The following is a 14,367-nucleotide window of genomic DNA, read 5'->3' on the forward strand; positions in this document are numbered from 1 at the left end:
TTCGATTCCCATCTTGGCCATGGACCCCACTGGGGTTGCCGACTTTGGGCAAGTCCCATGCTCTCAGCCTCAGAGGAAGGCAATACCAAGCCTCCTCTGAACCAGTCTTGCCAAGAAAGGCACACAACAACAGCATTGGCAGAAACTCATACCGAAACGTGCTTGTGTTAGTCTTGGCAGGTACCAGCCCTGTTCTGGGTCAGCTCCAGATGAGGAGAAGAGACTGCAAAGCTTGGGCTTTTCCTGCTGTCTAGGGTCCAAAACCCACTGGAGCAATAACCATCCTGTTTGAGACTGCTTTAAGTGCCCTGGCTCAATGCCAGGGAATTCTGGGAGCGACAGAATACTAGAAAAGCATGATCTCAGGAAAAAAAATAGTGTTTTATTATTATTATTATTAATTACTATTAATTATTAATTATTATCATCTGTGGTTTTCTCACTTTCACAGTGGAGAGCCTGCTGTATAGGCCAGATTCAGAAACAGAAGGTACATTTTTGTGAAGCATTTCGCCTTCTCTGCCAGAGAGCTCTGGTGCCACAACCAACTACACTTCCCAGGATTCCCTAGCACTGAGCCAGGGCAGTTAAAGAGGTCTCAGAGTGGATTGTAGTGCATTTTAGGCTGATTCCCTAGCATTGAGCCAGAGCTTAGTTAAAGCTTTCTCAAACTGGGTTGTTATGACTGTATTGCTTCTGCAGTGCGTTTTGGACCTTTGTGGCTGGTCTCTTTCACTCGGGCAGGAGCCCTCTAGGTGGCGCTGCGGAGGCTGGCAGGCAGGCAGGCCGGCCGCGCGCTTCCTCTCCATTGCGCATGCGCGCGCCGGGCGAGGCTCCTCCTCCTCCTGGCGTGAAGCCGGCGCCTTGTGCGGCGCGGCGCCATTTCCCAAGATGGCGGCGCCCAGCCGGCTCTTGCAGGGTCTGCTGTGGCGCGCTCCTCCCAGGCTGAGCGGCGGAGGCGGCAGCGGGTGGCGGGCGAGGGCCCTGTGCGAGCGAGCCTCCGGGGCGGAGCAGCCCCAGCAGCAGCTGCAGGCGGAGGAGAGCGACGGGGAAGGCGACGGGGAGACCATGGGCCGCTTGGGTGAGAGCCTCCATCTTTTGTCGCTCTTGGTGTTCGCTGCCTTGGCTTCAGCCTGGGCCCACGGCGCCCAGTGGATGAGACCCTGCTCTGCTGATTCCTGCAGCCGCCTCCTCCCCTCTCTGGCCCGGCGGGGCCTCCTCGTTCCCTCCTTCCTCCACCTTTCCCAGCATTCTGGCCTTGTCCAGCGAGCCCTTCCTTCTCCTGATGTGTCCAAAGCCTGGCAGTCTAAGTCTGGTCATCCAGGCTTCTAGGGATGCTTCTTCTTCCTCGGAGTGTAATGGAGTCTCCTTCCTTGGAGGCTGTCTTTAAGCAGAGGCTGGATGGCCATCTGTCAACGGGGATGCTTTGACGGAGAGTTCCTGCATGGCAGAAGAAGGGGTTGGACTGGATCAGGGCCCTTCTTGGGGTCCCTTCTGTATGATTCTTGCTTGATCTGCTCTAGGACCCCTTTGTTTGCCCTTTGGCTCCCCATGGGATCCTCAGCAGTCTCCTCCAGCCCCACATAATCTTCAATGAATGGGTTTGCTTCCTGTCTTCTTTCTCTCTCATCCATCCGTAGAACAGCCTCTCTTTCTGCTTCCCTCCCCCTTTCCCAACATTACTGTCTTTTCCAACAATTCAGGCCTTCTCATTTTATGTCCCAAAGTGTGACAGGGCCAAATAGGCTAAACTTCTTTGGGCTGCAGATACACTTTAATTAAATATTGCTAATTAATAATGCTAATTAATATTAATTATTTATTAAATGACATTGATTCTCTCCTCAGGAGAAAGCTGAGCAGCAGGGGAGCCTTTCCTATCATTCTCCTGCAACTCCATCTGGGCTTCCCCTCTGGCTCCTCCACTGCTTGGTTTTCTTCCAGGTGGAAGAGGAGACGAGGACGGGGCAAATGCTTGACCCTCAAGGTTCCTTCCCTACCTAGAACATAGAACTCTAGGTTGGAAGAGACCACAAGGGCAATCCAGTCCAACCCCGTTCTGCCATGCAGGAAATCTCCATCAAAGCCTCCCCATTGACTGATGGCCATCTAGCCTCTGCTTAAAGACCTCTAAGGAAGGAGCCTCCACTACACTCCGAGGAAGGAGTGTGTTCCTCTGTCAAGGGAAGGGTGGTGGGAAAGGGCAATAAGTCCAACAGTTCTTCTCTCCCTCTGGGGCCATGGCAGATGGATGGGCAAGGAGGCAGGTCTCTTCATTTTACATTGGACTAAGCCCAGTGGAGCTGGCTTGCCTTTCTCTTTCTCTCCCTCTGAGGAGATCAAGGCCATGCTGCAAAGAGTCAGAGCACCTCGTGGGCTTTGCTGGCCAGGCTTCCTTCCCAAGCAGTGGGCAGGTGGAGGAAATACAGTCATATCTAAAGGTGCTTGCAATACATCTGCAGCCATAAGCTCACAGTGAAGAAAAAAAGATTAGAGATGGCCCTCTGCATTTGCAGCTTTGCCCTTTTCAGATTCGATTAATGTGTGTTCTCTCTAGGAATCTCTCTAGGTCCTCCAGCATGATTGTATTGTCAAATTCTGCCAAAAGTCACACTGGAGGATCTAGAGCAGTGCTCCCCAAAATGTGCCCTCTAAGAGATTTTGGACTTCATCTCCCAGAAGCCTCAGCCTTGTTGGCCAGTAGCCTGGGATTCTAGGAGCTGAAGTCCAAAACCCCTTAAAGAGCACCGTTTGGGGACCACTAATTAAAGAGAATGCTTCTCTAGGCGTGTGAAGTTGAATGCTTTCATGGATGGCATCCATAGTTTTTTGTAGGATTTTCAGGCCGTGAGGCCGTGTTCTGGAAGAGTTCTCTGAAGATGCCAGCCATAGCTACTGGTGAGGCGTCAGGAATAAACTCATCTACAACATGGCCTCATAGCCTGAAAAATCCACAGAGAGCTTCTCTAGGTGTTTGTAGGGCCTCCAGCGTGATTCCATGATCAACTTCTAGCACATCTTGACCATAGAGTTTCACTGGATTTCTATAGAAGTGTTCTCTGGGGGGGGAGTATTATTATTTATTATTTGAGGTTTCCCCACTTACACAGGGGTCCTGTGCCCCTAACCCCAGCGAATGGAGGGTCCGCTGTATATGCCAAAGATTCAGAAACAGAAGGTACATTCAGATTAGGTAAAAGAAACAAAGCAGGTGAGGTCTGATAGATTTTTTTTTATGCCAGCAACCTATTTATTAGAAACACCTCCTTTTTCATACAACCAAAGAGAGACATGGGCTGCTGGGTTGAGTGACAGAGCCACTGGCCAGGCCTTGGGGAAAGGGGCCTTGGGTAGGCTTGAAAATGGGGCAGTCCTTTGGGAAGGATGGAGGGGAGCTCAATCTGCTGACTCCCAGCTAAGCATCATTCATATGTATCCAGCAGGTTTATAGAATACTTAAGATCATGCTTTAAAAAAATAGGAGTGCTCATGGGCTTTGCTGGCCAGGCTTCCTTCCCAAACAGGTTGGGGGCAGGGAGAGAAATACCTTTGCATCTAAAGCTGTTCGCAGTAAATTAGGAACCATAAGGTCAAGGAGAAAAAAATATGCCAAAGCACCGTTAAAGCCATCAGACATTACAGATGCCCGCCCTTGGAAGAGCAAAACTGTGTAACTCTTATAAATCAGATACACACAGGTGCAATTTATGTTTACGTTGGTAGTGCAGTGGCTGTATATATGAAGAATTCTTTCTTAGTTTTTTCTTTTCACTTCATTTTCACTTTTCAAGCATTGTGACTGATTTTTGGAAGGCATATTTGGTTAGCAGTATATTTTATCACTTATTAAGGTATATTTGTAGTAGCATTTAATACTTAATAATTTAGGATTTGTTTATGTTAGGCTGTGGATAAATCTTTTTTAAGGAAGGTATTGCCCAGTGTGATGAATTTTTAGCAGGGAAAAAAATCCAACCAGTAAATATTTCACTATTGCACATTTTAATTAATTAATGGATTTCTATCCCACCTTTCTCCCAAAATGGGATTCCCCTTCACTTACAGGTATACAGTACTTCGGTTAGCAAAGTAGATGAGTTCCTGGGCATTACTTCTTTAATGGAAACTTTGGTACCAATTGGAGAAATGACATGAAAAGAATAGGGATAGGTTCCTACATCGCAAATAAAGAAGAGCAGTTCAGTAAGTTTCAGCAAACTGTTTTAACCCAAACTTAACCATATGCACATGTGAAATTAAAGACTCTGGTAAGCCTTGTATTAAGTAAACAAAAGTATCTTGAACCTCATAGAGACCACTTGAAAGCTTCTTCCAAAATGCATGCAGGACCAGTGTTTTCTCTCACCTTATGATTTCCATTTTGGTAGCTAGACTTGTAGATCTGTGCTTTTTAAAACATGTTGGAGGAAACTGATGAGGCGGGCTTATCTGCTCTCTGCTTTTATCTAAGTAAGCAATTATAGAGGCAACTGGTGTTTCCTTTGTCTATTGTAGGATTGACTAGAGTAGAATCCTGCTTTTTCCCACCTTAAGCTTCACTGCATTGTTTAATGCAGACATGCTGCTGCAACCTGACACTGAAAATCTATGTATCTCCAGTCCTTCTTCACCATATTCCTGATGATGCTAAAACATTCCAGCTAAAGAGAGGATGAGGAAAAGGGGGAAATGGGCAGGTATAAAAAGACTTTGTAAAAAGGAGCTTCTTTGTCAGAGGCTTTGTTAACTGAGGTATGCTATATTTTTGGAATTTCTTGTCTCCAGCTGCAATATGTTTTATGATTTCACACTTCATTGGGTTTTTTGTTTTGTTTTGTAGCCAGACTCAAAAGAGGAAGAGGCTGTGCTGGGCATTTGGTACTTTATGTTTTTTTTAAGTAAACCTCTTGTTTTGATCAAACCAGTTTCTTAAATGTGCAATAGGATGCTTAAAATTTTGGCTCTGGCTACTCTTTAGCTATCCCTGACATAATACTGAAACAGAAATCCACAAGTTTAAAACTATTGTCAAAGGAGAAATAACACACATTTATTGCACCAATTCTTGCAACAGTATGAAGTCAGTGAAGCATGGAAGCATATTAGAAGTGGAGTTATTTGAGGCAGTGGGGGTGAACGTATGATTTGAACTAAGCATCTGACCTCATGTTCTTAGTTTATGTAATGCACTAGCTATCTTGCATGTTTTATTACTTTGGGGTATCTTCAGATGAGGTGAGATATAGCATTACATTTGTCATGGTGCAACATGGTTATGACTAGCTAGTTTTTTGGGACTAATGAGCTATTGAAGGTACCCCAGAAATATGCCCCTCTCTTTAAAGTACAGCTGTTTTTTTCAGAAATCTTTATTTTTATTCTGGATCTTTTCCTTCTTGCTTTCCTCTTAGATAGGACAATGCAAGTAGGTGAGTTGTTTTCACTTTCCTTTCTCCTTGGTTTACAGGTCCCATTGACAGAATGGTATATGGGTGTGTGAGAGTGTGTGTGTCTCTAGGAAATGGATTTCCGTTATCTAAAAAAGGTTTTATGTTGCTGTTGTGTGTGAAAATATTTAAGATGCTTGAGCTGAGTCCTAAGCTCAAACATCCAAGCTAATTAAAACTGGTGTACAAGGGTAGACTGAGTGAGTAGAATTCATTCATTAGCAGACTATTAGATAAAACATGTCTTCACCACATGTCAAAACTTTATTGTCCATCCATACAACCGGGTTGTTGTTTTTTATCTGCCACTGTGGGGGGGGTGGACAGGAGGTTGACTATTAAAATCATGCTAAGACACCTGTTTGCTGCTGCTGCCTTCTTGAATTAGGGTCTATAAACTTCAAGGCGAATCTGCTTAAAATTGTTTATGTTCTGCCATCTGCTAAATTTGGTGCGATGCTGCCCTTCCATGAATGCCAGATGCATTGCATGCTTGATGGTAAGTCAAATCAGTTGACAAGAGTTCATTTCTCCTTTCCCCCCTTTCTTTCAGATTCAAGGGATTTATTGAAGGAATTTCCCCAGCCTAAAAATTTGCTCAACAGCGTAATTGGAAGAGCTCTCGGCATCTCCCATGCAAGGGACAAGCTGGTGTACATCCATACCAATGGGCCACGGAAAAAGGTAGCCTGAACTGAAGGCCAGGATGCTCTGCATGGCAAAACTGTGTCACATTTAAGAAGGAAGCTCTTTTGTTTCCTATTTCTGTGCCCCTTTGAGGGCCCATCATTCTTTCCTACTTGTAAATTATCCTCAAACATATACAATTAATCCTCCACATTTGCAGGTTTGACGGTTGCAGATTTGGTTAATACATTCTCTCTAGGAATCTCTAGGTCCTCCTGTGAAGCTCTGCCGGATGTTGACCATAGAGTTGCACTGGAGAACCTAGAGATTCCTAGGGAAAACAATTCTTTAGGTATTTGTAGGTCCTCCAGCATTATTCTGTGGTCAACTTCTGACAGATATTGACTATAGAGTTGCACCAGAGGACCTAGAAATTCCTAGAAAGGAAAAAAATAGTGGAAATTTATTTGTGTTTTTTCCACTTCCGTGGGGGTCCTGTGTTCCTAACCCCAGCAAATGTGGAGGGACCATTGTCTATAGAAATCTCCTGTTTTCAGGTGTAAGTGGAAAGACATGGCTATTTTCAAGAAATGAAGGTGGCTTCAGCTTATTTGCTGCACTTTACAGCGCAAGGAGCCACCTACAGATTTGAAATAGGGTCTTTGAATGAGTTGTCCCTTAGTTGCACCATGCTTGTCTTTCTGGGATTTTCTGTGACTGAATGGCAGCCATTTTGTGAATGGGCAGCCCACTTGGCAGCCATATTGTGATCTTGCCCTTATCCTTGACACCACCTCAAAATTCCAAATGTGCTCTTCAATTCAAAATGATTGGAAGCCTTGGTGTAGAAAATACTGAGGCAGAGGAACCAGTTGACTTACTACTGGTATATTCTAACCTCAACATCATCACCCAAAGAATCCATTGAGAAATTCCAAGAGCATGTGCCTCAGAATCATACTCCCAGCATACTTCCAGGACTGGGAGTCACCTGAAAAAGCAAGTATGTGACTCCTTTTGCATCATGGCTGCAGTCCTATAATATCTATCTACAAGTATATTTCACTGAATTCAATAAAAGTGGCTTCCATGCATATTGGGTTTTGTCCCATCACTGTCCAAAGGCAGGCAAAGAAGACTCATGACTTGAAAGTGAAATATTTTTGTTTTCTTGGCCACAGCCTTCTCATTCTTTTTTCCCCTGGCTGTACCCAGAGTCCCTCACTTGTGCTTTGCTCCTTCAGTATCTTCCCCCTTGTCTTTCCTTCTTTTATCCCATAGGTCCAAGAACAAGCTGCAGGGCTTATATTCCTGGGGGGGGGGGGGGCTTGTTTTGTGCAATGAAGATCCTACTCTTTGCCAATTTAACTTCATACTCTCAGCCTTCCACCAAAAGGAAAAACAAGCTCAGTTCTACATGCGGTCTAGCTAAGTTCTTGCTATTTTCTCCCTTCTAACAGAAAGTCACGCTGGTCATCAAGTGGCCGAAGAACGTGGAGGTAGAAGGCTATGGGACCAAAAAGATTGATGCTGAGCGACAAGCTGCTGCAGCTGCTTGTCAACTCTTCAAGGTGATCAGGGGATGAGGGGGCTGTTCTTCATCTCCCAGCTCTTCATCTTCATCTCCCAGCTCTGTTGATGGTAACCCTAGCCTCCAGTGTGTTTATTGGGCATAGCTTCTGTGGCATGTCTTAGATTTTATTTTCTCAGTGGCTTCCTGGACTGGTTTGGCAAGTGGCAAGGATGTCTCTGTGGATATCCAAGGTCAAATTAAACCTTATGAAGAGGAAACACCATCATACCTGTGAACAGAGCCAGCCACACAACAAAATTTGAGTCGTTGCTTGTCATGCTTCAAGCAGGAGGATTTCTCCTCTGCCTATTGGGGGGTGTGTGCGTGCACATGCACATCTGACATTTTGCTGCCCATTATGCCAAGCTGTAGTCAGAGCCCAGAAGTGGGACAAAGTGGTAGGATCTCTTTATTTGGAATGGGTGGAAGGATTTGGGATGGAGTTGAGTAGCTAATGTTTGGATTAAGTTATTATTAATTTAAAGCATTTATAGTCCAACATTTTAGCCAAAACAAACTAGGAGAGCAACTGACAAGGTACACGGTTAAGATCATCCCAGTCCAAGGATTAGTATTAGTATAAGTATTAACATTTATTTATATACATTTATTTATTTATTTATTTATTTACTTACTTACTTATTTATTGGGCGCTGTAAAGTTTGCACAACGCTTTAAGAAGGGGACATGAGGAAAAAGGGTTTAGGAAGGAGAGAGGGGAGAAAACAAGTTTCATGGTTATCATTATAATGCTAATAAGGCGCAGCACCCAGGCAAGGCTGCAAAGAGAGGTGCCCAGTAGTTCTCCTTCATATCACTATGACAGTACCTATATGAAGCTTTGGGGAATAGGAAAGCTATCTATCTAAATAAAGGCTTATGAGGTCCTGCTTTCCTTCTCCTCCTCCTGACCATGTCGGGGGGGGGGGGAGTGCCATTTGCTGAGTGTAGAGGAGTACCATCTCAACTCATGCATAGCTCCTCTCAGGAATAACCCTTGTTCTTAGTCAGCTTATTTGTCCTTCATCCTGACTGTTACTGTCACCAACTAGCATGTGAGCTTGTGTCTTTGTCTATGTGTGTGTGCCTCAAGTCATTTCCAATGTATGGGGGCATTTTTTTTTCAAAGAAAAGAGGGATGCTTGAGACCCACACTTGCCCACCTGTGCCCTAGGGAGATGGTGAGCTTTTATTGGATTTCTTTTCTGCCTTTCTCCCAAGGTGGAATCTAAAGTGGTTCAGGATATGTTATATGTTATAACAATTTTTAAAAAAGGAATTAAATAATCAGCAATATTAAAAACTGCTTACTTTGTAACAGTTGCAAGATAATGATAAAACTACAGTACATTACAATTAAAAAACCTTGTACAGTGCCCAGTTAAAAGTTAGAGGTGTTTATGGTGTGTTGTATAAAAGCTTATAAAAATTAATTTAAAAAAATAAATAAAAGTTAGAGGCCTGGATGAATAAAAAGGTCTTTGAAAACTGCCAGAAAGAGGGGGGGGGGAGCCCACTGAGACGCGTGGGGGGGGGGAAATTCCATAACCTGAAGGCAGGCACCAAGAAGGCACTCTTCCATGTCCTCACCAACTGTAGCTATGATCAACATCTTTATCAATGACTTGGATGAAAGAATTGGGGGCACACTTATCAAATTTGCAGATAACACCAAATTAGGAGGAACAGCTAATACCCCAGAGGACAGGATCAAGATTCAAAGTGAGCTGAAGAAACTAGAAAACTGGGCCAAAGCTAACAAAATGAAATTCAACACGGAGAAATGTAAGGTACTGCACTTAGGGCAGAAAAATAAAATGCAGAGATATAGGATTATGGGGGACATCTGGCTGAACGAAACTACGCGTGAAAGGGATCTAGGAGTCCAAGTGGCCCACAGGTTCAACATGAGTCAACAGTGCAATGCGGAAGCTAACAAGGCCAATGCAATTTTAGGCTGCATCAATAGAAGTATAGTGTCTAGATCAAGGGAAGTAATAGTGCCACTGTATTCTGCTTTGGTCAGGCCCCACCTGGAATACTGTGTCCAGTTCTGGGCACCACAATTCAAAAAGGATGTGGAAAAACTGGAGCATGTCCAAAGGAGGGAACTAAAATGGTGAAGGGTCTGGAAGCCATGTCCTGTAAGGAACACCTTAGTGAGCTGGGTATGTTTAGCCTGGAGAAGAGAAGGTTAAGAGGTGATATGATAGCCCTGTTTAAATATTTGAAGGGATTAAGGAGGGAGCAAGTTTGTTCTCTGCTGCTCCAGAAGCTAGAACGCGGAACAATGGATGCAAACTTCAGGAAAAGAGATTCCACCTCAACATTAGGAGGAACTTCCTGACAGTAAGGGCTGTTCAACAGTGGAACACACTCCCTCAAAGTGTAGTGGAGTCTCCCTCCTTGGAAATCTTCAAACAGAGGCTAGATGGCCATCTGTTGGGAATGCTTTGATTTGGATTTCCTGCACGGCAGGGGGTTGGACTGGATGGCCCTTGTGGTCTCTTCCAACTCTATGATTCTATGATAATCTATTGTTTGCTCTCCCACTAGGGCTGGGGTTTGCTGGGGCCCAGGAATGAGCTCTTTGATGCTGCCAGGTACCGCATCATTGCTGAGCAGCTGGGCTGCCCTGATGAGAGATGGTGCCCTGAGGGCCGGTGGCGCTCCAAATCTGGCCCATCGCTGGCTGACCTGTCCACCTGCTGGAGACGGATGGAGCCTGATGAACCCATCCAGCCCCTGGAGCACAGCCGGTTGCCAAAACCCATCAGGAAGGAAGAGCTGGAGGAGGGGGAACTGGAGGAAGGGGAGCTGGAGGAGGGAGAGCTGGAAGAGGACACCATCGACGTTTCCGACTACCTTTCCATGACGCATCCAGGGGCTCACACTCCGCCCAGAGATATGAGGTAGGTCCACAAACATGGAAACCAGCAGGCAAGGGACATTGTTCTATGTGTGGTTGTTCCTAGGCATCAGGAGAGGCTTCGGAGTTTGTGTAGTGCTTTGGTTCCCAAACTAAAACCATAGAGGGCAGCATCGGAGAAGGATAGACCACGAGTGCAACAACTGTTTATTTATTTGATTTATATCCCATCTTTCTTCTAGTGTGAGATTCAAAGCAGTTTACAATATAGATCAAACAAAACTGCTTAAAACAATATGAGGAACAAGTTTAAACTCTCTGAGTCAAAATTGCTACATTTCTGAGATTTTTTTTTTTTTTTGGTCCGAGCTACCTTCACATGGCTATAATGTTGTTGTTGTTGTTAAGCTTTATTTATTAAGCGCTGTAAATGTATCAGTCTTTAGTGCTGGTTTATACAATTGTCAGAGGCTAAGAAGCCACATTGCCCCTACCAGAGACCTTGTAGGGCCATATCTACCCTATGTGTCCCCTGAAAAAAATTTAAAAGACAGATTGGCACAAACACACAACCTAGGGGGTGTGAGGGTGATTGACTACATTTTTCACCATCTCTGTGTTGGTTTAGGCCCAGCAGTGTCCTCTTTTCTTGAGAAATGAAGACCTCTCCTGGGCTTAGGACCTCCTATTCCCCACCCCTGCTTTAGTGTGTTTGCTTTCTTGTGTTCCTTCTCAACCTGCTGTGCAACCCTCTCTGGTAGTGGAGGGATGAGGAAGGGACACAGATTGTGCCTCCTTGCATAGAATAAGAATTAGTTCTCTTCCCAAACTGAAACTCAGGGAATCAAGTCCAACCCAAATATACCCAATCTCATTTGCTTGCAGAAGCTGAGCAGAGTGAGGCCTTAATGTTTGTGTAAGAAACCACCAAGAAATACCATTTCAAAGCTAGGAAAGAATCCTGCCTGAAATCATAAGGAGCTACTACCGCCAGTCAGAATTGATTCTCTTGGGCTAAATGGACTAGTGGTTTGACTTGATAGAAGGCAGCTTCTTATGTTCTATATCACTGCGAGTTTAGCCGGCTACTCTGCATTGCTGTCTGCTAATGCAACCTTCACCTCGAGATAATCCCACTGTTACTGAATGAGGTCTGCAGGTGCTGAATAATAATGGCGGTGTTCTAGAATATCATGGACGTTCTGTAAGCCACTGTGATGCAAACAGTTAAGAGCCCTTAACAGCCTTGCTTTTGGTAGCAAGTGACACCTGCTAGGTTGTCTTTCTAGTGATCTTCATCTGGCACCAGTGTTGCTGAGATGTGTGTCCCCACACAACCTTGTTTTAGCAATGTCAGCTCACCTCTTACTTTTTAAGCCAACAGCGGTCTAGTCCTGATGACTAGAAAGAGAAACAGGAAAAACAATAAGACCGTTTCTGCCTTGCAACTCGGGTAGGAGCAAGTATGGCTGCTCATGGAAAAAGGGCCTGTAGTTTCATTTCCTGTCCTTGTCTCCCACTTACATTTCTCTGTCCCCATGCATCTATTATCCAGCATTCCAAACCTGTCCTCAAGATATGGCCTCTTGCGTGTACACGGACCCCCAACTCCAACTGAGCTGCCAGTAATAAAGCAGGAGCATAATTTCTCTATGCAGCTGTGCATACGATTAAGCTATTGGTTGTTCTAGGCCAATAATAATTCTCCATGTATGTAATTCTGTATGTTATTCTCTTCTCTTGTAGGGATGGCTTCTCTCTTGAAATGACAGATGACAGCACAGCCCTTCGGGCTCTGACCCAGTTTCCCCTTCCCAAAAACCTCCTGGCTCAGGTGATCCAGATTGCCACTTCCTCGTCTACAGTCAAGGTGAGTTGTTGCACACATGGATCACCTTATCTACTGACTTGATCAAGGCAAATCATTTGTAGGGAGGAAAAGAGAATTCTTAAAGCATCCAACCAGCACAGGGATTTAAGAGCAGGACTGGCACTGAGCAGAATAGAAGAATAGTTCTTCTTAAGGTGGTATATGTAATGAATTTGAACTGGAGTAGCCAGAAGTATGGAAAAGGAGAGAAGATATGTTCATGTGCAAACAAACCTAGTGCTGAACAGATGATATAGGAACCAGAAGGATTGAAGACAGAACACATTTTCTTGTCATGCAGCCCCATCTGTCAGTGTCTCTCTGGATCCAAGTCAAAGTGCAGGTTTTATTATGCATTTATTTGCAAATATTTATATGCAGCTTATGTCCAAATATTTCAAAGCAATGTACATCAATACAGTGTAAAATGTACACAACCACAAATACACAGAAATCAACACACACTTTTTTGAGCAATTTTACCTGTAAATGCTTCAAGGCCCCAATACTTGACACAATACATCTCTCATTACTAGGCTACCTAGATCTAAAGGTCAGAATTTGAGGCCTTCCTCTGAAAAAAGCTTGGAAGATAGCCACAAGGCTTTTTTAGCTGTGAACGAGAAGGCCTTTTTAGCTGTGGCCCCTCACCAATGCAGTGTTCTCCCCTAGCGAGACCTACTTCAACCCAGTTGTTTGATGACATGAGATTGTCTGACTATTGGGACACTACAGGGGCTTTCTGTTGACCTTTCCTTTGTCTTTAGGAGTACATGCAGTTCCGGACTGTGGGCACCAAGACGAAGATCTGCAAGCTGACACTGCGCTGGCCCTGCCCCATGACATTTGCTGCCAAGGGGCGCCGTAAGGTGGAGGCGGAAAACAAAGCAGCTGCTCTGGCCTGTCAGAAGCTGAAGGTAAAAAGCTAGCTTTTCCCAAAACCCTATCACTCAGTTGTCAGGGGCCATCTTTGAATTCTCCTCTCTGTCCCTTCCCCATCTCTCATTTGGGCAGGTAAAAACTTACCATTCTCCTGCAGGCCCCATTTGTGCCCATTATTTTCATATTACTCTTCCCCAACCACCCTTTCTGCACTGTGTCCAAAGCAGGGGCTTTCTTGGGATCTCCAAGGTGATGTGGTGAGAGAGCTAAAAATGTGCAGCTGCTTGATGTTTGCCTGTATTTGCTTCCTAACTCATCAGGAGGCCCCAGGTAACATACAGCAGAGGAAAGAAATATAAATATATGGATTCATTATCCACTGATTCAACTGTCTCCATCTTGAAAATATTTTTTTAAAATATAAATTCCAAAAACATTGATTTTGCCATTTCATTTAATGGGACTTGAGCAGCCACAGATTTTGGTATTCTCAGGGGACCTAGAACGAAATCCTAGTGGATACCAAGGGTCCACTATACAAACAATTGAAAACAAACCACAACTTTTCTTTAAAAACAGTTTTAGAATTGCAGGTAGTTGAAGTTGCTAGAGCAGCCACCCTAGTAATAAGGACCAGAGGTTATACAAAATATCACAGTCTTAGCTACATTTTAAGAACTCAAGAGGGGATGGAGATAGCTTGACTGCTGCTGAGGGAATTGCACAGGTGAGCTGCCTCTGCACAGAAAGTCCCTGTCACATGTACTCCTCATGAGGTAGCAGGACATCTAAGAGGGCCTCTGCTGAGGATCTCAAATTTTGGGCAGCCTGATATGGGAAGGGCTATGGTCAACATGGTATCTATTAAGTGCCTTTCTCCATCCCTTGCTTGTCCTCCGACCTAACTCTGCTCTTTCCCCTTTACAGAGTCTTGGTTTGGTAGACAAGAACAATAATCCTCTGAGCCATGCCATGTATAACATGACTTCCCTCCGGGAGCTGGGTGAGAACCAAAGGAAGCCCTGCCACATCAAAGTCCCTGAGGCTACACTACGCAAGATAGAGAACTACTTGAACCATGTAAGTCTTTCTTGTGTTA

General features: G+C 44.6%; 1 protein-coding gene across 8 annotated transcripts in view; it reads left to right on the top strand.

The window, feature by feature from the left end:
• DHX30 (DExH-box helicase 30) overlaps positions 1-14,367 on the top strand; it is a 37,655-nt gene that overhangs the window by 11,055 nt on the left and 12,233 nt on the right. For 2 of the 8 annotated variants that reach the window (XM_042474858.1, XM_042474855.1), the window contains exons 3-9: positions 5,412-5,429; positions 6,001-6,131; positions 7,535-7,645; positions 10,204-10,559; positions 12,263-12,386; positions 13,154-13,303; positions 14,196-14,348. In XM_042474858.1, the coding sequence (XP_042330792.1) occupies positions 5,412-5,429; positions 6,001-6,131; positions 7,535-7,645; positions 10,204-10,559; positions 12,263-12,386; positions 13,154-13,303; positions 14,196-14,348 (1,043 nt within the window). Of the gene's footprint in view, positions 1-876; positions 1,082-2,918; positions 4,204-4,249; positions 4,698-5,411; positions 5,430-6,000; positions 6,132-7,534; positions 7,646-10,203; positions 10,560-12,262; positions 12,387-13,153; positions 13,304-14,195; positions 14,349-14,367 lie in introns of those variants that run through there. The other 6 variants (XM_042474860.1, XM_042474856.1, XM_042474853.1 and 3 more) reach the window with 5 other exon arrangements.

The sequence above is a fragment of the Sceloporus undulatus genome, chromosome 6 (assembly GCF_019175285.1).
Source record: "Sceloporus undulatus isolate JIND9_A2432 ecotype Alabama chromosome 6, SceUnd_v1.1, whole genome shotgun sequence".
Lineage (NCBI taxonomy): Eukaryota > Metazoa > Chordata > Lepidosauria > Squamata > Phrynosomatidae > Sceloporus > Sceloporus undulatus.